Below are 19,655 nucleotides of genomic sequence, written 5' to 3' on the forward strand. Positions count from 1 at the left end.
GAAATTTGTTCCTTAAGTACGAGAATGATAATACAATGCGTAAAAATGAGCATGTTTATAGTTTGTGAAGTGTGAGCGATTTTCTACCAGATGGAAGCACAACAAACTTCCTTGCGCTATCGTTGATTGAGTCCCGAGATATTCATTCTCGTAACCTGCTCCTTCGCGAAAGATACATTGAAACTTACAGAAGATGGCAAGTTTCATGGTTAAAACTATTAATCTAACAAAAGGTAGGGTAATTTCCATCATTGAGTTCTTTGCACTAGATGATTGTTTCACCGTTAACCAAAAATCAAATTTCTTCCAGTTCGTATATACGTATTATGTAACGTTTACTACCTGTCAAATTCTTTTTACATTATTACTCGTATGTGTAAAATCTTCACGAAAAAGTTCGATATTCTTTATTTCTATCAATCATTTTATAAACTCCGATCTTTTCCAGTGATGATCATATGCAACTACGTTAAGGTTATATCTTTCATAAGACATGGTTCCAAAAACATGAAACATTGCAATTTTGATTAAATATTGCTTTAATTGAACAAAATAATGTTGCATATCAATTTTTCTTTCAGCTGGTATTAAGAAAGCAATACCTGTACTCAATGTATGGAAGCAGTATGCTATGGTGGAACTAACACCACCATCGCCAAGGGACATTCCTGCAATTCGTAATGGTTTTGCAAAATTGGTTGAAGGAGCAAAGACTGGTCGTTTTCGTGAAGTCACTGTACGTGAAGCTGTCATAAATACTTTAGTAACTATCGAGGTGTACTGCTGGTTCTATGTTGGGGAATGTATTGGAAAGCGACATTTTGTTGGATACGATGTATAAATATGTCGCATATTTCATCTCCCAGATAGATATAATTCTGTATAACTTATAGTCCTCGTAAATATACAAATATAGATTATATTTTTTTGTTTTTAATATATATGATTGTTATAACATTATAACAAATAACCTGTTTTATTAAGAATTTATTTAAATTTTTCAAGTATCATATCCTATACTTCATACACAAATGTCAAAAGATAATTATTTTAATGTACATTGGCTCGCATACTGCCATATGCAGATTGCAGCAGCAACGTGAACATTCAATGAACGTATCACACCTACTTGAGGTATTTCCACACATGTGTTAAAGAGAGGTATAAAGTTGGCAGGTATACCATCCTTTTCGTTCCTATAAAACATCATCCTGATTATATTATAAATTTTAAAGTAATACGTCATAAATTGCAATTTATTTACCCTAGCACGAGAATTGTCTTTTTCTCGAATTTAGCCTCCAATAAGTTTATGCTATTGGCTGTTTGTTCAGCACCAACTATAGACCATCCTGCGCTTTTCTTTTCCAACAAGTATTGTTGTAATTCGTGCAATGTTACCTAGAGATTTCAGAACACAATAATGTTATTTTGATAATATATGTTAATGCAAATTTTATAAATGAAATTATGTTCAAACAAGTAAACAAGCCATGTTAAATCTATATTAAAATAAAAGAGAAAATAAAAACGAATCACACTATTCAAGACTATAAAAAACTAGGATTTTTTTATTGATTTACATAGACTCCATTTTTCAAGTATATAATGATTTAAAGATATACTATTTAAATACCTGTATCATATTTATCCATTTTTCAGCAGACACGCTGAGACATTGAAAGTCCTTATCCTTTACGCAATCTAAATTTGCAATGACCAACGATTTAACTCCAAATATTTCACACGTCCTTGCAATTCCGCCTAAATTTGGTGGTCGACTAACGAGAGACGCTACAACTATTAAACCTTCATGTAATTGTGATACTTCCCGATGCGCGGATTCTATTATTCCAAAATTATCATTATATAATTGAATTGTAAGCTTTGACGGATCAATCTTCCTTTGGATATCGTGTAAACCTTCCAAATAAGTCTCAACGTTGTTTGTTAAGGACTCCATGTCACCTGGAATATTTTATTTTATATCGTACTAGATATCGTCATACAATATATTTTCTTTTTTCTAATTTACCTGCGAGAGGTTTTGTAAGATATATAGAAGCGGTAGTGTCGGACAGAAACGAATTGACGTTATACAGCTGCAAAGGATGATTATCATTTTGCTCAAACATAAAAGCTTTAAATACATCCGGACTGATCCACTCGTCACGACTTATATTAGTCAGTCGTGGTAATTCAAAGTAAATCGTCTACAAGTCGTAAAATAATGTATGTAATGTAATGTAGCTTTTCGATACACATTAAACATTCAATTCTCTTTCTTTTTCAAATAAATGCGCAGTGGATACCTGCAAGCTGTAATCATCGATCGGATGAAAACTAGAAAAGTAGAAATTATCTTGAATCTCCATGAAATTCTTCGTCGATTTTGCTTGTTGCAAGCTAGCCGCCTGATATATGCCATTGTAGTCACATATACTGTCGTCATCATTTGCTTGTTTCATTAATTTACATAATCGGATCAGAATAAACTGTATTGAATATAATTAAGATCAAATCAATATGAAAACTGAAAAGCTCTGATAATAAGTAAAGATAAATAGGAGTCTAAATTTCGTTGTTACGGTTCTTGTTGGTCCTTTACTCATCCTATCAATTAAGACGAACAATGTCGTAGAAGTACGAATAACATACGAACAAATAACGATGTGCTTCGATCCGTTTCAGTGCTTACCGGAGTTTATTTACCTGATTATAGAGACGCACATTGAATTGTTGGCCTAAACAACATTGCGCTACATATGGCAGAGCTGTTCTAATAAAAATTTTCTGGCTGGCGCCCGAAAGTAGTTGCGTAACATGATACACAATACTCGCCACAGAGATCGTACGTCCCGGTCGTTTTTCTATACTCTGAAAATACATATTTCATGAAATGATACAGTAAAAATTACTTTGTAAAAATGATATACAAGATTATAAAATGTTGTCGGATTACTTCTGCAAAAAATTTCCATAGTTCATCGTGCAGATCGCTATTTCTCGCGAAAATTCGTATCATCAGCCATTCCTGCATTAATCTCACACTGTGCTGATTGCTTTCCGAAAAGATCGAGTCTCGCAAATTTTTCTGTAGTACAGCCACGAGCTCCTGCGAATTATCGATTGATTTTCTGGTAGAAGTGAAGAAGTAAAATATGTTACCAACACCTTTTGTACAATCGACATCTTTGTAATATATGTAATATCAATCAACTCCAAGAGCTCGATATACTCACCTTACTCATGACCGGTTCTAATATCAATAGAATCTGCATTAGTCTGTGTTTTAATTTATGTATGTAGGAATCGTTGAAGTATCTCTTGTTTTTGTACTCTTCTAATGTTTCGAATATAAGCGGCACAATAGTCATCACATAATTTAACTCAGGAATACTAACTATTCTATGCAGTATTATCATCGCCGATGCTCTAACTGCGGCATCGTTGTTATGATCTCTATTAATAGAAGACATCTTAATGTATTATATCATTATATCTTGTTTTATTCGCTTTACGAAGAGAATTTAGTCTTATCTTGAATTTAGTCTTGAATTTCGGAACTCTAAAATTTATACTTGCAATCTTGTCTGTGACATGTATTAAAAAAAAAGGAACGAACAATACACGAATGCTTACAATACTAAAATATGCTTCGGAAAATATTGTCCCAGATGCTTGATGATGAATAAATAAACATGACTTTCGACTCTTTCGTCACGCCGATGTACAGAACCGTGAAGAAGACAATTCAATAACGGCTTTCCTAATCTCATCAAGTTGCTCACATTCAATCTTTCCATCTTAGATAATAATATCCTTTTAAATCTTGTCATACCGTTGCCTTCTTTTACTAGCTGATCGACAAACTAGGAAAATGAAGTTCATAAATACAATCGATATTGAGAATCCTGTTATATTCTTCTTGTAGAGAGATATGCGATAACTTACTTCTGTTATGAATTCTGTGGCACCGGGCAAGAGCAAAAAGTTATCATTTACGATAACTCCTGTAAGATTCTGTATCGCCGTCCAGAATATATTGTTCTTCTTACTGACGAAGGTGCTTCTCCAGCATGACTGAAAAATATACTCCAAAGTTTCCCTGTCATTTGTATCTCTTATAGCTCCATTATCGATCATTAGAATTAATATCGTTGCTACCTCGGAAATAATTTCTGTTTTTCCTAGTTCGAGAAACTTCAACAAATTAGTCAGCAACGTGCTGGTAGGAATCCACGTATGCATGGGAGAATTCAAAAGATAGCGATACGTCAGTCGTGAAAGAAGCAAATAATATTCTGATGCAATTTTTCCCTTTAAATTCATCGTTTTGGCATCGTTATCGGTTTGTATCGGAATCGCTTGCGTATTTAGCAAATGTACGGTGTAAAATGTTCCCTCATGAGTCGATGAAGTCAATATGTCCTGGCAGAGGTGCAATATGCACAACCCGTACAGGTATTGCATATTTTGACGATGCTGTGTATTCTTCAGTAAACGTATACTCTCGTCTCGTAGTTTTATCGTGTAACTGTTCACGTCTCTCTTCGGCATGACTAAATCTGCATGGGCAATATGCGATGACAGGATAGCAGTGTATCTCGTGTAATCTTCGTAAGTTAGTCCCGTGGCCATCTTCTTCATGTTTTTAATTAGCAACTTGAAAGTAGCGTGTATGTATAACGATATTAAATGCGTCATGACGCAATAGGTTTCTCCTTGAGTGAAGAAGTTCAACGAATGCGACATAAATTCCGCTATATCGATACTCGAGCGAATATTGGCGTAAGGTCTCATCTCAATATCATTTAAGGAGGACAACCACTTGTTCAATGCCTTCTCAGTAGGGCACATTTTGCAAGAAAATATAAGACCCGCGTCGTGTAGCAGGAATATCATTAATGCGAATGTTCTTGGGCTAACTTCGCAGACAAGATTTTCACACGAATACCTCGTGCAAGTCTGCTCCACAAAAGTTACTGCGTCTTCCTTTGTCAGTACTTTCCGCAACCATGCCGTGATAATGTCCCAAGGAAATCTTCCTCTAGTAAGACCCTCTTCCGAGGGAAACGTAGCTAAAACGTTAGCGAGCAATGTCAGATTGTCGATTTCTCGTACGAAGTTGGGTATCGTTCGCAGAAGTTCAATTTGCGACGCGATACGTAAGATGTGAGAATGCATGCTCAGATTCGTCTCCACTAAAGATTTAACGGCATTCAATTCAGCGACTCGCCAATTATTGCGTTGTACTGTCTCCTGCGAAGTTACTCGAAGTGTGTGTATTATATAAAATATTGCTATAGGACCCCATGTTATCTCACTGACTTTCTTGAGGAATATATTGAGCAAACTTGTTTCTCCCATACATCTGAAGAATGTTGAAAGTTCTCTCACAATTTCTGGACAATCTTCATTAGACTGACACTCATAAAGGAAAGAGTTATTCAGGATACTCACAAACATCTTGAGAAACTGACTATCAAATATATGTATGATGCTATCTAATTTACAAACATACAATACACTCCATTTGACAATATTATTATTTTCATGGTGTAAGATCTTCTCGAGGATGCATCGCAGCCACTCAATGTTAAAGCATTGGCAAGATTTGTGCTCCTTGTTTGCCTTTACTAAACTAGTTATATGAGTTAAAGCTGGTGTTACTAAGTGATACTGTTTCTCCTCTGATGCTTCATACACCAAGAAAAACTTCTGATTAATGCTGTCAATTGGCAAAGCTGAATCATCAGATTTGCTGCAAATAAATGGAGTAACTTCAGCTTTTGTCAATCCTAAATGCAAGGTATCAGTTTTACTCATAAAATCAGTTACTCTTTTCATAATATATAAAGCTTGTTTACGATATTGTTGTAAGGGTGATCGTAATCCTTCTAATAACAATAACCAGAATGTATTCTTACAGTAGATATCATGATGTATATAAGTTAATTTTGTAGAATATGATGATGTGAAATGACATGTATCCACTATGATGCTTAGGACAGTAAGAAATTCTTTCAGATCACTCATTTTGTTTAGAATGTAGTCCCATAGTGGAAATATTATATGTTCAGAAGCAAAAGTTTTCAATAGCATGGGAAATATCGAAGCAAATAATCCCCATTCAGAATCCTCTTTTATTTTCATCCATGACTTGATGATCTCTAGATACATAGAACCGATTTCTTTTAATTCCATTTCACTGTTGCTTCCATCATTATGAAAAAATCGGTATAAGCAAATGGATTCTAAGAAGTATTCCAATACCTTCATATACATAGTTCTAGTATCACTATTTGTGGTGTAAGCATTGTAAGAGCTAAGAAAATTTTGCAAATGTTGCTTAATCGACGCAGTGTTACAGTAAAGTACCGTCTGCAAAATAATTATGTCATGTAAAATTGTCATTTCTGCGACACTTCGAGGATGTTGCGCTGGAAAAACAGCTTTCATATTAGAAAAACATATCTTTTCCACATCTGATATTATGTACTTCTTATCGTTGCGTCTCTCGATTTCACTGAATGCTTGTTGATATTCGTAACATAACAGCATTCGATAAACCTCCAGTTTATTTATATTCAATTTTTCTTTAATCAACTCGTAATTATAAAACTGTATTAAATGATGAGATATATTATCTTCCAGTTTATCACTCACAGCTCGTAAAACTGAAATGTCTAGCGTTGGGAAATGAAAATAACGATTATGTAAATCCATTTTACAAAGTCTAGCTTCTATTTAGAGTTAATTTATATTATGTACAATTATTATTGCACAAATAATACATCACATATGGTACTTGAATGTATCATGTCACATATGAAAATAAACTCACTTAACCTATTTAAAATAATCTATCCAACAGACGCGACTGGATGCGACGGCTTATTTGACGCCATTTCTTATAACTAAAATCATCGATAAGATAATACTAAAGACTGTAAGCCCTAGGTGTAACTTTTCATATTGGCAAAGAGACCTCAAGGAGCCCGGCGGTAATTCAAGAGCGATGACCGTACCGACTATTTTAACTACGCCACCACTACGCTAAAGATAACACAACATATGTCGCGTCCTATGTATAACCGGCCTAAGGCTAACAATCTTTATTAATATTTTGTCGGTGCCTTTACCTACCTGAAAATAAAGATAACTCAACGATAGAAAACGCAGACTTATCAACGAGTACATACGACTGCAGAACTGTCAAAGCTGTCAAAGTGAAGTAGGGGATGTAATGATTAGTCAAAATTAATTTATTGGAATTGTAACGATTCTTATATTACAATGGAAGAACAAGGCAAACCAACTGTAGTGTTTCATCCAATTATTTCTTCTATACAAAAAATTGCGCTATATGAAACAAAATCTGTAAGTTTTATATTATATTTCAGTTATTTCGACTTAATAATATAAATTATCGTCTATAAATATCCGCGATATATGTTTGTTTTCATTTTTTTTCATTTAATTCTTTACATTTGTCTTGTATTTTATAGCGATTTTATCTAATGGGCTCGAACAATACATTAACTCGTTTCCGAGTTTTGAAAATCGATAGGATGGAACCAAGAGAATTAGTTGTAGTGGATGATAAAAGGGAATACACTCAGGATGAAATAAAAGATCTGGTCAACATGATAGATATGGGTAATCGGACAAGAGCTGGGCAACGTAACAATATAGGTGGTGTTGCACGTGTTGTATCTGCCTTTGGAATTGTTGGTAAGATCAGGAGAATATTTTCTCTTTTAATGCATAAATAAATAAATGTAGGATTGTTCATGAATGTATATATAAGACTTCAAGGTAATATACATAACATAAATGTGTGTATATATGTGTACATGTGTGTGTTTTGCATGTAACAATTTATATAGTTATAGCATTTTTATTTAAACAACTTATTCAATATTCAAACAATTTATATATTTATATGGTATATGCATTATATCATTTTATATGTTTGATGAAACTGTCAAGGTTTAAATTCCTCAGCTTTGTGATGCTTCATTCTTTGTTCATGGGGCATAATATATAACCACATTATCATAATATATACATATAAATATTCATATCATCACTAACACTATTTATGCATCAACACATCAAATACATTAATTAGAATTCTTTTTATATAAAACTTGGCTTATACTTACATTTGCTTGCAATAATAAAGGCAACAATAATAAAGAACCTGCACCCAGTACGAGTAGATCAGAAGAGGCTGAACAACAAGAATCACAAAAACCATTGCACAAACCAACACAAATTAAATTTAACTGGAAGAATATGTGGCAGAGAAACACTTTTCCCAGGCTAGTGCCAGCTTTTGGTCTCCTTGGTAAGGCACAATGAGCTTTCTACTGGCAAAGCTAAAGGTAGATGTACATAATTGTTAGACAGAATAACTTTGTCTCATGATGAGAAAATTGGCTTGTGGAAAGAAAGCACTGAATATCATGCTTATTAATGTTAATTGGTCAGCATGGAAATGTAGTGGGTACAATTAAATTGTGAACAAATATTAATTTGGAGAGAATGTGAATCTAAATATCAGTCGCATTAGATAACATAACACAGAGTTATTCGGTTAAAGAATCAAGGATCTATAGAACATATGTGTAATCGATTAGAATGAAAAAAGTATTATACAACCAACAATATTAATCTACGCAATCAGACGTTGCGATGTATCGCGGTATGTACATCATATTTTTTACACGCATGATACAGACAGTTACGTGTTTATGATGTTTTATATGTGATGTAATTCAATTGATTGCATGGGTATTATACGACAGACAGTGGTTACTATGAGTATGGACACAAGCAAGTTATCACTATTAATTTATCTAGTTAAGCAACTTGTAGACATGTTACAATAGGAACAAAGTATGCATGATAATAATAAAGGAAACTTTATAAATTACAAATTAAGATCATTATCATTAAATAGACAAATTAGACAAATGGAGATCTGTAAGGATACGAGAAGAAACTGTTTACTGTCAGGTTTCGTGCGTTTCCTGGAGGGGTATTATATAATCCTGGTTACAAAACGTCGTAGAGTTGCAGTCGTTGGACATCACACAATTTACAAAATAGAGGATACTGCAATGATATATATACCAAACGACATCATACGGCTCTTCCATCCGGACGAGCAGAGATACGTCAAGATGTTTCAAAGTATCGATCTCAGCAGTAACTTTTACTTCAGTTACTCGTACGACATGTCGCATACTTTTCAAAGTAACATGGCACCACCGAGACACATTAAATCTGACATTTCCACTGATATGTTTGCCGGCCGCAAAGAATCCGACGAATCGGAAGATTCTGATGACTTTTTTAACATGTGGGCATTTAGGAAAGATTGGCAGGCTGAATGGTATGGATTGTCTTAAATGCTAAACTTTTATTATCTTTTTTACACGTATACGTATAATCTATTAATGAAGAAAAACAAGATATTTTTTTATTCGAATTACAGCGAGGGTGAGAAATATGTGGATTACGGTATACGTAGCAACCCGCATCGTCGCTTCGTGTGGAACTCTCACCTCCTGAAACCCGTGGAGAAAGATCTACATCCTGACTGGATATTATACATAATACACGGCTTTATCGGTCAGTCAAATGTGAGCATTTTTGGGAGATCCATGTACGTTACTATTATCGCAAGAAGAAGTAACAAGTATGCGGGTACCCGGTTTTTAAAACGCGGCGCAAATTTCGATGTAAGTGCAAGAGCATACACGTGATACTTATACGTGCCGCAGATACTCACCAGTAAACTAAAGTAACGGCACACGCACAGGGGGACGTTGCCAACGAGGTAGAAACGGAACAAATCGTTCACGACTCCGGCGTGAGCTCGTTGAGTAAAGGACGCTTCAGTTCTTTCGTACAGCTGCGCGGGTCAGTGCCTGCTCACTGGAGTCAGGACGTGAGCAAAATGGTTCCCAAACCGACTATAACTTGTGACTTAGCCGACCCTTACGTGGAAACGGCAGGTATTGCTGTGTGAAAATCGAATTGATTCATTTCCGAGAGGGATCGTTATTCTTATATAATCAGAATAATTTTAGGAGCACACTTCAATAAATTGTTGAGAAGATACGGATCGCCAATAATAATATTAAATCTAGTGAAGAAACGGGAGAAGAAGAAACATGAGAGCACATTGAGCGAAGAGCTGAGCATGGCTGTGAAATACTTAAATCAGTTTCTACCTTTGGAGCACCATATTCAGTACATAAGTTTCGATATGGCACGCATGAGTAAGAGGCAAGTTCATTACATTAACATGTCAAAGATTTGATGACAAGCACAATATGGTGAATATATCGAAGCGACGCACCACTTTTCAATGATCTGGCAACTTATTTTCACAGAAAGGAAGTGAACGTCATGAGGCGTTTAGCAAACATCGCTCACAATGCAGTGTTGAAGACTGGTATTTATCAGTCGCACAACCCGTATTACAATCAGAGATACCTATTCTCACCGCAAAACAATAACACAAGGAAAATTCACAAGACGTACTCAAGCTCGACTTTGTCGTCTAATTTGTGTGACGCCAGATGTTCCACTAACACGTCCATTAAGACTGACTATAGCAGGCAAACGAACTCTCTGTGCGGTTCCGATTCCAGCACATATGTCAATCGAACGAGCGAATTGCACCAGGTCGAAAGCAAAGTGAGGGAATGTTTCACCAGGAGAGGAACCTTGCAAACCGGGATCATCAGGACAAATTGCGTAGATTGTTTAGATCGCACCAACACGGCACAATTCGCGATAGGGAAATGCGCCTTGGGATTCCAATTGTGTGCTCTGGGTGTATTGGAGTCTCCTAAACTCGAATTTGATTCCGATTGCGTGAGAATGCTGGAAGAATTGTACGAGGATCACGGGGATACTCTGGCTTTGCAGTACGGCGGGTCACAATTGGTGCACAGAATTAAAACGTACAGGTGAGTGTGAACGTGATTGTTCGGCTGTGGGAGCATGAACAACAGCAACTAATCATGCAACGATTGTTTTGTTATTTAAGGAAAACTGCACCGTGGACTAGTCAAGGTAACGACATTATGCAAACTTTAAGCAGATATTACAGTAATACGTTTAGCGACCAAGAGAAGCAGCACACGATTAATCTGTTTCTGGGTAAGTAGACACAATATCTGCATTTCGCGAAAGAATTCACGATCAACATCCAATCAACTGTATATGTCTTCAGGATTGTTTGTACCTGAAGAAGGCAAACCTCCAATATGGGAACTTTTGACAGATTATTATCTGCACCATCCACCCGCCTGTCGGTACTTGCGTAAGACAAAGCTCCTGACGCAATGGTGGGATAAAAATGTGTTAAAATGTCTGCCTTATGCGCTCGACGAGGTAACTAAATCTTGCTCAGAAATGATACATGTGCAAAACTCTATTGAAGAAATGATTGACGTTTATTATGACTATCACAGGTAGCGTCACAGGTATTTTTATATATCTGTATTGTACGAATATATCATAGATTTTTTATATCTTTCATAAAGAAAATTATCTGTAATTTCTCATATTGATATTATGATACTTAATATTTTATCTTATACATATAAATATCTTTAGGCCATATGAATTGTCTTTGCTGTCTGAAGTATATGCATATAAAATAAGTCACTCAGTCAGAGACTTCATGCCGCACTTCACTACCTGCTACAGTCCTTTTGCCGTTCGTGTACGACCAGGTAGACGGAGAGAAGAAGCGGGTAGTAAAAATTTAAATATGAAAAATCCATCTATGACTGGTCAGAGCAGTACGAGCAGCACAACGTCCAGCGCGAGGTAGGTAAAATTTAAATGTCCATTACATATTTCATAGTCAAATGCGGATTTAGCTCATTGGTTTAGAATTCGATATTTCACACATATTAACATGAATTATGTGTCGTAGCTCGAGCGAGGATTCAAGCTCGGATGAAGATGAAAGTCATCAACAGATGGACGATTCTCAATTGATAGCTTCTAAAGACAGTTCGGAACTAATGTCCTTTGAGTCTTTGTTTCCATCTATGAAAGAAGTATATGGCACACAACCAGAATATCCAAAACGAAACGATATCATTCTTTATAAAAGGTCAGCAATATGGATATTTGCACAACCGTGAACTCTATATGCATTTTAACAAATGTCTCATTTTCGCTTAGATTTGTTCTAATAGGACGCAACGCAACATATTCTATGGATCATACTAAATTACGCTCAAAATTGATACAACAAACATCTTTTCCTGAATCTACAGCTCCTGTTATTACAATACCTGCTGTTAAAGATGCAAGCATAAGTATATATGAACAATATGTAAAAAGAGCTACAGTAAGTAAATATGACAAATTTATAGTGAGACAGATATTGTTTTATCCCTTAATTATATTAATATTTTTACAGAGAGGTGGTTCTATACCAAACCCAAATGATATGAATTTATACGAGACTTATGTTGCTCAGCACAAACTATTCATGGAACAAGTATGTTCTCGATAGAAGTATAAGTCAACATCATCCAAGTTATTTTATAAATAGAAATAATTGCATGTGTATATATATATATTTTATTAGTTATATGAAATAAAATATTCGATATCTTAGTTATATAATTTATTTAAACCAAATATGTGGACATACATATTTCTATATCGCTGGCATCTGTAAGAAATATGTACTTTCGCAGCAATAATCTACTTCAGCTTCTTCTTCGGGCGGATGTTGTTTGTGTGGCCACATTTCTTCTTACGACAATTTGTTGCACGCGGGTGAAGACGAGCATAGCATTTGCGACAGATCATTTTGTCGCAATTGTACTTTTGCGCGAGTATACGCAAAGTCGGCTCGATTACACCTCCTCGGAGACGAAGTACGAGGTGAAGAGTAGATTCTGTTAAAAAATTATTGAGATTTCATATGCCTATACATAAGATAAAGTCAGCTTGAGTAACTGAAACGTATTCGTACCTTTTTGAATGTTATAATCAGATAAAGTACGCCCATCCTCTAACTGTTTGCCGGCGAAGATCAGTCGCTGTTGATCTGGTGGAATCCCCTCTTTGTCTTGAATCTTAGCTTTCACATTTTCGATGGTATCGGATGCTTCTACCTCGAGGGTAATTGTCTTACCCGTGAGGGTTTTCACGAAAATCTGCATGACGGTTTGCCTAAATCGTAACAGAGTTCTCAATACCGTGGATTTATCATGATAGTAAGGGACAAACGTTAGAATTGAAAGCAAACGAGAAATTTCAACATCGACAACGTACAATCACGTGGTGCGTATATGTTAGTAACTTCACCGCATTGCAATTGTTTATTCGCGATTTTTTTTGTGTTATTCAAATGCTCGTGCGGAATGAGCAAATAAATATCGACGAAGATTAAGATTAAATATCACTCAATCACGAAAAATACGAAAGAAATACTTAATGATATCGCATACTTACCACCTCGTCAACGCGCAGTCAGAAACACAACCTAGAAAAGAACTTGGTCACAGTAACGCCATCACTTCCGCCAACGAACGCCGGAAAACTGATGCGACATCTCGCGCGCGGTATTACGAGATGCATCGCGGAGTAATAAACATGATTTTAAAAAACCTAAACATCTTATTACTACTTGGATTCATCGTCATGCGCGTCAGTTCCTGTAAGTGTTGAAATCATTATTATTATCATTATTATTATTATTATTATTAAACGTCTTATATGTCAATATAAAGTCACAATATAATAATAAACAAATAACACATGGATAAATATCTTCTCTATTCTACAATCTCGACTGATAGATTTCTATCGATCCTAAAAAGGCTTGATAGATATCTTCGATCGATTTTCAGCAATCATCGTCAAGCCGTTTCTTGTAAATTTTCGATTGTGATGTCATTTTCAGACTGCAAGAATCTCTCTTTTAAAATTTGTTACACGACGAAAAAATGATAAACAATGATGATCTTTTTTCGATCATAGCGTGGATAGTCTGCCACTCGCATGAAAAGAATTTGTAAATTTAATCCCCAGTTGGAGTTAGCTTTTCGCTCGCGTGAAGAGAATGAATAAACTTCCCGATTATTCCAGATGATGGGGAAACAGGCTCACTTCGATCGGAAACCCATCCGTACGATCTCACGAGCGGAGTGGAAGACGCGGCGAGTGGAGGCCGCACGGGCGCCTGCGTTCTCTCACGGCAGCCGTTCCACGTTTCGCGTTTCGCCGGATGTTAGTCGACGAACGTTTATTAGATGACAACGTTTCGATGGCCGTAAGTGTCCCGCCTTTCCCCGCAGTAGGAAAAAATCGGAGGGCGGATGGAGATTACGAGTCGAAATAAACGCGTGGAGCGCGTAGATGATATTCGCGGTTTCCCGCAGAGTCTCTCTCGAAGCGCCGCGTGTCCGTCGCAGTCGCAGATCACAGCAGGTCTCACGAGGCTGGATCACGAGAGGCTCGATTGGGATCGCGGACGACGACGGCGGCAATAGAGATTCACGCACGGGACCCCGACAGAGGAGGAGATGGCTGCCGTTCTGAGGAGAAAACTCCGTGTCTTGTCGGGCACGCTCGCCGGCAACAGAAATACTCCGTTGCTTATCGCCGCACGGTAGCAAACTCTAAGAAAACGATTTGCCAGTAGTTCATTAGCATTTACATCGTGATTAGACAGCACGCTGCCGACGACGACATTCGCGAGCCGTGCGTATTCTCAAATTGTCTTCGTAATCGCAGGTCCCTGACAAGGTCATCGGTCCGTGGAGACATCAGCGAAGGATGGATCAGCAAACTCCTGGTGAGGAAGATCGAGCCCACAAAAGAGTCACACTCGCGGATGCTCTCCGACAAGGAGGTCATTTACGCGCTGCACACTCACAACATTCGGCCGGACTCGATCGACAAATATTTGACCAACTAGTGAGTCGACATTTCATCTTCCGTGTGATTTCGCGCGAACTCGGATTGGCGGGATTTGCGTGTTTTTAATTCTACGCGATATTTCTGGATTTATCTTTATTTTGTTGTTTTGCGTGCCTGCAATTTATTGATATCTCAAGCTAGGCCTTGATGTTGTAACACGATTTTTTAAACTCATTCGAAAATCGGCGAACGTTCATGTCTTTGGTGCTCTGCTGCGTGTGATGTTAAAACGTTCAAAATAGTTCACAGAACTATTGGTTTACATACAATACTCGTATTATTAACGCATAAATGATACGGATGTTACTTGACCCATAACCTCTACAGACTATTATAATCCTACAAAGTCTAAGAGATAAGGTAATGTTTGTTTAAAATTTTATATACAATATCTCCTTGCTTGTGATGTCTGTTAGCATTAGTCTTGTATGTTTGTGTGATTTGTTTACATTACTTTTATCACTTTTACAATTAATGGAAAAAATTCATAAAGGTTATCAAATACAAAACATTCAGCAGTTTTAGCTCATACCAATATTATTTTTCTGAATGGCAAACTTGATTCTTTTTTATTAAGTTTCATACAAATACTGATTAAACACATATACATCTTGTGTAATATAATCGTTTCTTCCTGCATCATCACAGTGAAGAAAATGTCAATCTTATACACTCAAAAAAACTTGATTTGAACTGTGAATTGGTTGGTTCATGGACAGTCGAAGTTGGAGACTTGGATCAGGCTCTACATCTGTGGCAATATACAGGTGGCTACGAAAGTGTAGATCATGCACAAGCTGTACTTTCTACAGATGAGGTATAAAATATCTTATTTGGTTACACAATATGTAGCAGTGTTAGATATGTGATAAAGAATATTCATTTTTCATAGGCTTATCAACGACTGCTTAGAGAAAGAGGAAATTACCTAAGATCACGTCATTTACAATATCTATTGGCGTTCAGTTACTGGCCACCGCTAGTTAAACGTACAGATTCAAATAAATATGAAATTCGCAGTTACAGCTTGAAACCAGGCACAATGATAGAATGGGGAAATAATTGGGCCAAAGCCATCAATTACAGGCGCAACAATGATGAGCCCTTTGCTGGTTATTTTTCACAAATTGGTAGATTATATAATGTTCATCATATTTGGTGTAAGTAATATTCTGTTTACATTGTTTCTTTATGCATAAATTGTTACTTATTTTTGTTGAAAAAAGATCACTTCAAAAAGTTGAAAGTTTGGGAGCAAAATAAGCAACAGACCGACTTACAAAATTAATGTTAATGTACAGCTATTTTCTGAAAAACATACAAATTGTGATATCTCTACTTCGGCTTTTAGGTTACAAGAATCTTCAGTCACGTAAAGAAACGCGTGAAAGCGCTTGGCGATCACCCGGTTGGGACGAATGTGTTGCCTATACGGTACCTTTAATAAGAGAGATGCATTGCCGCATACTAAGCCCGACTACATTCTCACCTACGAAATAAAATTTTACGCTCGCGACGCGCAAATGCATTTGTATATTGCCGATCATTTCTTATATACATATATTGATTGTAATATTGTAAAAAAAAACATTTGTTACATATATACACTTGTAGACGTAACCATGTCAACTATACGCGCAACATGAAGGAAGCTACAAATTTTGTTGTATCATAATTAGTAGAAAATGTAGTTTGTTACTACTAGAATTTATGTATTACAGCAAGAGCGTTTCTTCTATGTATACATATATATATATATATATATATATACGCTCATGCATATATGTCATATTTTCGTAATGTCAGTTGCAGCACATTTATATGTATTATGTATGTATATAAAATTATATATGTGTGTATACCTTATATATGTATATATACATATATAAATACATTTATATACATACATATGCGTGTATAGAAGAATATAAACGGTCTTTATACTTATACGTCTTTCTTCCTTTACCAAATCTCTCAATTTATATAACTCGAAACTATCGTAAAAAGGAAAATAATGATTTTAACATATTTTTATTTCATTCTTAATTTTCCTATTTGCTTGTTTCTAAAGATTTCAAATTTACCGTAAAATTTGTAATGAAAAAGATATTCGATTGTTGTTCTAGAACACTTATATAGATTGTAAAAACCAATCTCTGCACATCATTGAGGAGGAGAAAGAGATCGGCAAACTGCATCAAAATTAGTTCACACTTCAACATTTTTTGTCATTTATTATTTTATCAAGATATTGGATTAAACAGCCTCGACTGTTTACTTTAAGCCTTAATTTATGATGCAGGTAACATCTTACATATAGTTTATCACTCTAATCGCCGATTTAGTTACAAAATGTTTTCATACGTTACTTAAATTTAAAAATAAAACAGTATTATCCTCTTTCACGATAATTATATCAAGAATGGTTATGACTCGATCTTCGCATTACGTACATTGCAATTCACGATCAGTAATTTATGAAAAGAATATTGATACCTATGGTAATAAAATTTTATATTTTCTGCTGTACTTTTGTTATATATATATATATATGATGGTAATATAATAAAATAATAGAGGATAGAGGATATTTATACCTATTATATGTTATTTCATCTCACGTTATATTAATGAGTTGTGTGAGCACATATTGACTATAAATGTTAGCTCATCCATTCAGGCAATTGCATTAAATTCAGAAACATTTCGGCATTGCTACCGAAAATCCTTAATAAAACTATCTTCTTTATAATTGGAGAACTAATAAAAAATTATACATTTCGATTATTTAAAATATTAAAGTAGCATTTATATATAATTTTATGTAATAACAATATACCGTTATAAATGTTTGATCATATTTCCTTATGAAATTATGCCACTTTAAAATGAAGGATGACATGAATATTTTTTTTGTTGTTTTCCAAAAAGACAATTTTCTATCTTACATAAAATATATGTGGAAAGGAAAGGAGTAATTCTGTGTTTCACAAGGAATTCAATAATGTTTTAACTATTTTTGTTTTGTGTATGTTGTTTGTAGTGTAGCGTACAATAACCAATTTGTTGTATTTTCTACTTTCTACAATACTAAATAATATTCATTCTGTGTGAAAAAGGATAACTACTACACTACTCTTGTTATTCAGTGTATATCTGCCTTGTTGCAAAGTAAAAAAAGAAAGAAGGCTACAAGGCTGATAAAATAAAAATTACAATTTATCTAATTAAAGCTAGAGATTGTATTGAGAAGTATATATAATTACATTTACTTCGGTATTTTTACGTGTACAAAAACAATTCTCTTGTAATTGGCCAATAGCATAAAGAAGACACAATTATACAAATTGTATTATACAAATTGTATTGGAATTATTACAGCTCAAGTATATTGCATTTTCACCTAATATGACAGTGAATCATAATCTGCAAACCATTAATCAATGTTACGAAATCGCATGTTCAATGGAAATAAATGAATAGTGAGCTCGTCAAATAATCACAAGCATAATTCGATAATAGTATTTGATATGCTATGCCTATGATTAATTGTCTAGCTTATCAGTTATCACATTCCAAATTTAACTAATAGAATTTGCTACGATCTTTTTGGAAAATTTTATAAATCTTTCAGTGTGACTAAGTAGTAAATGTTATAATAAAAAGTCCCATATCGCAGTTCTATGTAAAGCGAATAAATATTTACAAAACGCTAGCAACATCGACAAACAATTTCCTAAATTGGATATTTAGCGAGTTATACCGATTACACAGCTATGATGAAGAATTAATCGTTCTTGCTTTCTTCTTTTTTTTTTTCTTTTTTGTTACATACATACAACTTAACTCAGAGACAACTCGTGCTATAATTAAAAGTGCATATAAAACTTAACAATCTCTTTTCTTTCTTTTTTTTTTCCCTTATATAGAATCTTCCTGACGGAGAGGATAAATTTGATGTCTAGAACTTTAATAACTGCGATTATATTCAATTAGTTACTTATCGTAAGAGAAAGACCTACTGTATAACATATTAAATTAGTCCAACAGCTTTTTCCCGAACCATACGTCTCACACGATTTTGGAATCCGGTTTGTTAGCACGAACAATCTCTTTTAGTCTGTAATACTTGGAATTGATCATAGCAATTGGTTTTTCCGACATCTCTCATTCTCTCTACTAGTAGAACAACCTAAGGAAGAATTTAAATATGTATCTTCATACACATGGATGCCATTTTACTGTCTTTTCCATAATAAATTGTTGCATTTCGATTACTATGTATATTATTATGTGTCTATATTTACACGTTACATGGTTATAAAGGAGAAACATTTCGGTTGATTGTGACGGTTTTCCGTTGTTGTACAGTTTGGAACATATAACCATGACAACAATCGTGTCGTTTGCGTTTCACTACAATCGCTCGTACCGCTAATAATTGAACACATTTTTAGATATTCGTTCGATGCATGCTGGTCATTCGATAATTTTCATTCCCGCGCGTTTCAGAATTTTATCTTCGTCAAAAGAATTTCGTAGATGGGTATGCGTGTGTAAAAGATGAAAATTGGAATGTATTATATTGTAATTGATAATGATAATATAAACAATATAATGTACACATATACATGTGTAAATGTTGTTCAAAGCACTTTTGCACACTTCTTATT

The 19,655-nt window shown here is 35.0% G+C and overlaps 5 protein-coding genes across 10 annotated transcripts; 3 read left to right on the forward strand and 2 right to left on the reverse strand.

The window, feature by feature from the left end:
- The first annotated feature begins 61 nt into the window (after positions 1 to 61).
- Positions 62 to 922, forward strand: LOC105182240 (ATP synthase, subunit G). The gene is made up of 2 exons (XM_011139529.3): positions 62 to 233; positions 582 to 922. The coding sequence occupies exons 1-2, from the start codon at positions 194 to 196 to the stop codon at positions 839 to 841; spliced, it is 300 nt and encodes a 99-aa protein (XP_011137831.1). The 5' UTR covers positions 62 to 193; the 3' UTR covers positions 842 to 922.
- Positions 923 to 972: 50 nt separating this feature from the next.
- On the reverse strand, positions 973 to 6,791 carry LOC105182239 (probable methyltransferase TARBP1). Of its 3 annotated transcripts, none has more exons than XM_025303510.1 (11): positions 4,168 to 5,886; positions 3,955 to 4,083; positions 3,643 to 3,872; positions 3,243 to 3,462; positions 2,963 to 3,115; positions 2,713 to 2,877; positions 2,313 to 2,495; positions 2,036 to 2,213; positions 1,637 to 1,968; positions 1,265 to 1,401; positions 973 to 1,196 (listed from the first exon to the last, which is right to left on the reverse strand). In XM_025303510.1, exons 1-11 carry the CDS (start codon positions 5,848 to 5,850, stop codon positions 1,046 to 1,048), a joined length of 3,561 nt encoding a protein of 1,186 aa, XP_025159295.1. In that variant the 5' UTR covers positions 5,851 to 5,886; the 3' UTR covers positions 973 to 1,045. The 3 variants fall into 3 exon arrangements, with proteins under 3 accessions (XP_025159295.1, XP_019696515.1, XP_011137829.1); XM_019840956.2 differs by having other exon boundaries at positions 3,955 to 5,374; positions 5,464 to 5,518; XM_011139527.3 differs by having other exon boundaries at positions 3,955 to 6,791.
- Positions 6,792 to 7,063: 272 nt separating this feature from the next.
- Positions 7,064 to 12,623, forward strand: FIG4 (polyphosphoinositide phosphatase FIG4). 3 transcript variants are annotated; one of them, XM_011139525.3, is made up of 14 exons: positions 7,064 to 7,383; positions 7,512 to 7,737; positions 8,192 to 8,356; positions 9,028 to 9,406; positions 9,509 to 9,755; positions 9,836 to 10,031; positions 10,107 to 10,305; positions 10,413 to 10,994; positions 11,075 to 11,187; positions 11,261 to 11,501; positions 11,647 to 11,862; positions 11,972 to 12,154; positions 12,226 to 12,394; positions 12,467 to 12,623. In XM_011139525.3, the coding sequence occupies exons 1-14, from the start codon at positions 7,300 to 7,302 to the stop codon at positions 12,560 to 12,562; spliced, it is 3,096 nt and encodes a 1,031-aa protein (XP_011137827.2). In that variant the 5' UTR covers positions 7,064 to 7,299; the 3' UTR covers positions 12,563 to 12,623. The 3 variants fall into 3 exon arrangements, with proteins under 3 accessions (XP_011137827.2, XP_011137828.2, XP_025159298.1); XM_011139526.3 differs by lacking the exon at positions 8,192 to 8,356 and having other exon boundaries at positions 12,467 to 12,622; XM_025303513.1 differs by lacking the exons at positions 7,064 to 7,383; positions 8,192 to 8,356 and having other exon boundaries at positions 7,668 to 7,737; positions 8,972 to 9,406; positions 12,467 to 12,622.
- A 118-nt stretch (positions 12,624 to 12,741) lies between these two features.
- On the reverse strand, positions 12,742 to 13,702 carry LOC105182236 (ribosomal protein L40). Its single transcript, XM_011139524.3, has 3 exons — positions 13,513 to 13,702; positions 13,031 to 13,230; positions 12,742 to 12,953 (listed from the first exon to the last, which is right to left on the reverse strand). Exons 2-3 carry the CDS (start codon positions 13,218 to 13,220, stop codon positions 12,757 to 12,759), a joined length of 387 nt encoding a protein of 128 aa, XP_011137826.1. The 5' UTR covers positions 13,221 to 13,230; positions 13,513 to 13,702; the 3' UTR covers positions 12,742 to 12,756.
- A 467-nt stretch (positions 13,703 to 14,169) lies between these two features.
- Nipsnap (protein nipsnap) lies at positions 14,170 to 16,539 on the forward strand. 2 transcript variants are annotated; one of them, XM_011139523.3, is made up of 6 exons: positions 14,170 to 14,332; positions 14,442 to 14,671; positions 14,797 to 14,979; positions 15,631 to 15,799; positions 15,875 to 16,142; positions 16,334 to 16,539. In XM_011139523.3, exons 2-6 carry the CDS (start codon positions 14,586 to 14,588, stop codon positions 16,480 to 16,482), a joined length of 855 nt encoding a protein of 284 aa, XP_011137825.1. In that variant the 5' UTR covers positions 14,170 to 14,332; positions 14,442 to 14,585; the 3' UTR covers positions 16,483 to 16,539. The 2 variants fall into 2 exon arrangements, with proteins under 2 accessions (XP_011137825.1, XP_025159301.1); XM_025303516.1 differs by lacking the exon at positions 14,170 to 14,332 and having other exon boundaries at positions 14,351 to 14,671.
- Positions 16,540 to 19,655: the final 3,116 nt, after the last annotated feature.

The sequence above is a fragment of the Harpegnathos saltator genome, unplaced genomic scaffold (assembly GCF_003227715.2).
Source record: "Harpegnathos saltator strain DR-91 unplaced genomic scaffold, Hsal_v8.6 scaffold555, whole genome shotgun sequence".
In the NCBI taxonomy this organism is placed as follows: Eukaryota; Metazoa; Arthropoda; class Insecta; order Hymenoptera; family Formicidae; genus Harpegnathos; species Harpegnathos saltator.

Excerpts from the sequence above, each read along its gene's own strand:
- LOC105182240 (XM_011139529.3), top strand. The coding sequence starts at position 194 with ATGGCAAGTTTCATGGTTAAAACTATTAATCTAACAAAAG. Across the intron at positions 234-581 it reads AACTATTAATCTAACAAAAG|CTGGTATTAAGAAAGCAATA; the intron begins GTAGGGTAATTT and ends TTTTTCTTTCAG.
- LOC105182239 (XM_011139527.3), bottom strand. The coding sequence starts at position 6,729 with ATGGATTTACATAATCGTTATTTTCATTTCCCAACGCTAGACATTTCA. Across the intron at positions 2,878-2,962 it reads TATGGAAATTTTTTGCAGAA|AGTATAGAAAAACGACCGGG; the intron begins GTAATCCGACAA and ends ATGTATTTTCAG. Across the intron at positions 1,402-1,636 it reads AATGGATAAATATGATACAG|GTAACATTGCACGAATTACA; the intron begins GTATTTAAATAG and ends TGAAATCTCTAG.
- FIG4 (XM_011139525.3), top strand. The coding sequence starts at position 7,300 with ATGGAAGAACAAGGCAAACCAACTGTAGTGTTTCATCCAATTATTTCT. Across the intron at positions 7,738-8,191 it reads ATCTGCCTTTGGAATTGTTG|GCAACAATAATAAAGAACCT; the intron begins GTAAGATCAGGA and ends GCAATAATAAAG. Across the intron at positions 9,407-9,508 it reads AAAGATTGGCAGGCTGAATG|CGAGGGTGAGAAATATGTGG; the intron begins GTATGGATTGTC and ends TTCGAATTACAG.
- LOC105182236 (XM_011139524.3), bottom strand. The coding sequence starts at position 13,220 with ATGCAGATTTTCGTGAAAACCCTCACGGGTAAGACAATTACCCTCGAG. Across the intron at positions 12,954-13,030 it reads TGATTATAACATTCAAAAAG|AATCTACTCTTCACCTCGTA; the intron begins GTACGAATACGT and ends ATTTTTTAACAG.
- Nipsnap (XM_011139523.3), top strand. The coding sequence starts at position 14,586 with ATGGCTGCCGTTCTGAGGAGAAAACTCCGTGTCTTGTCGGGCACGCTC. Across the intron at positions 14,980-15,630 it reads GACAAATATTTGACCAACTA|TGAAGAAAATGTCAATCTTA; the intron begins GTGAGTCGACAT and ends GCATCATCACAG. Across the intron at positions 16,143-16,333 it reads TAATGTTCATCATATTTGGT|GTTACAAGAATCTTCAGTCA; the intron begins GTAAGTAATATT and ends TTCGGCTTTTAG.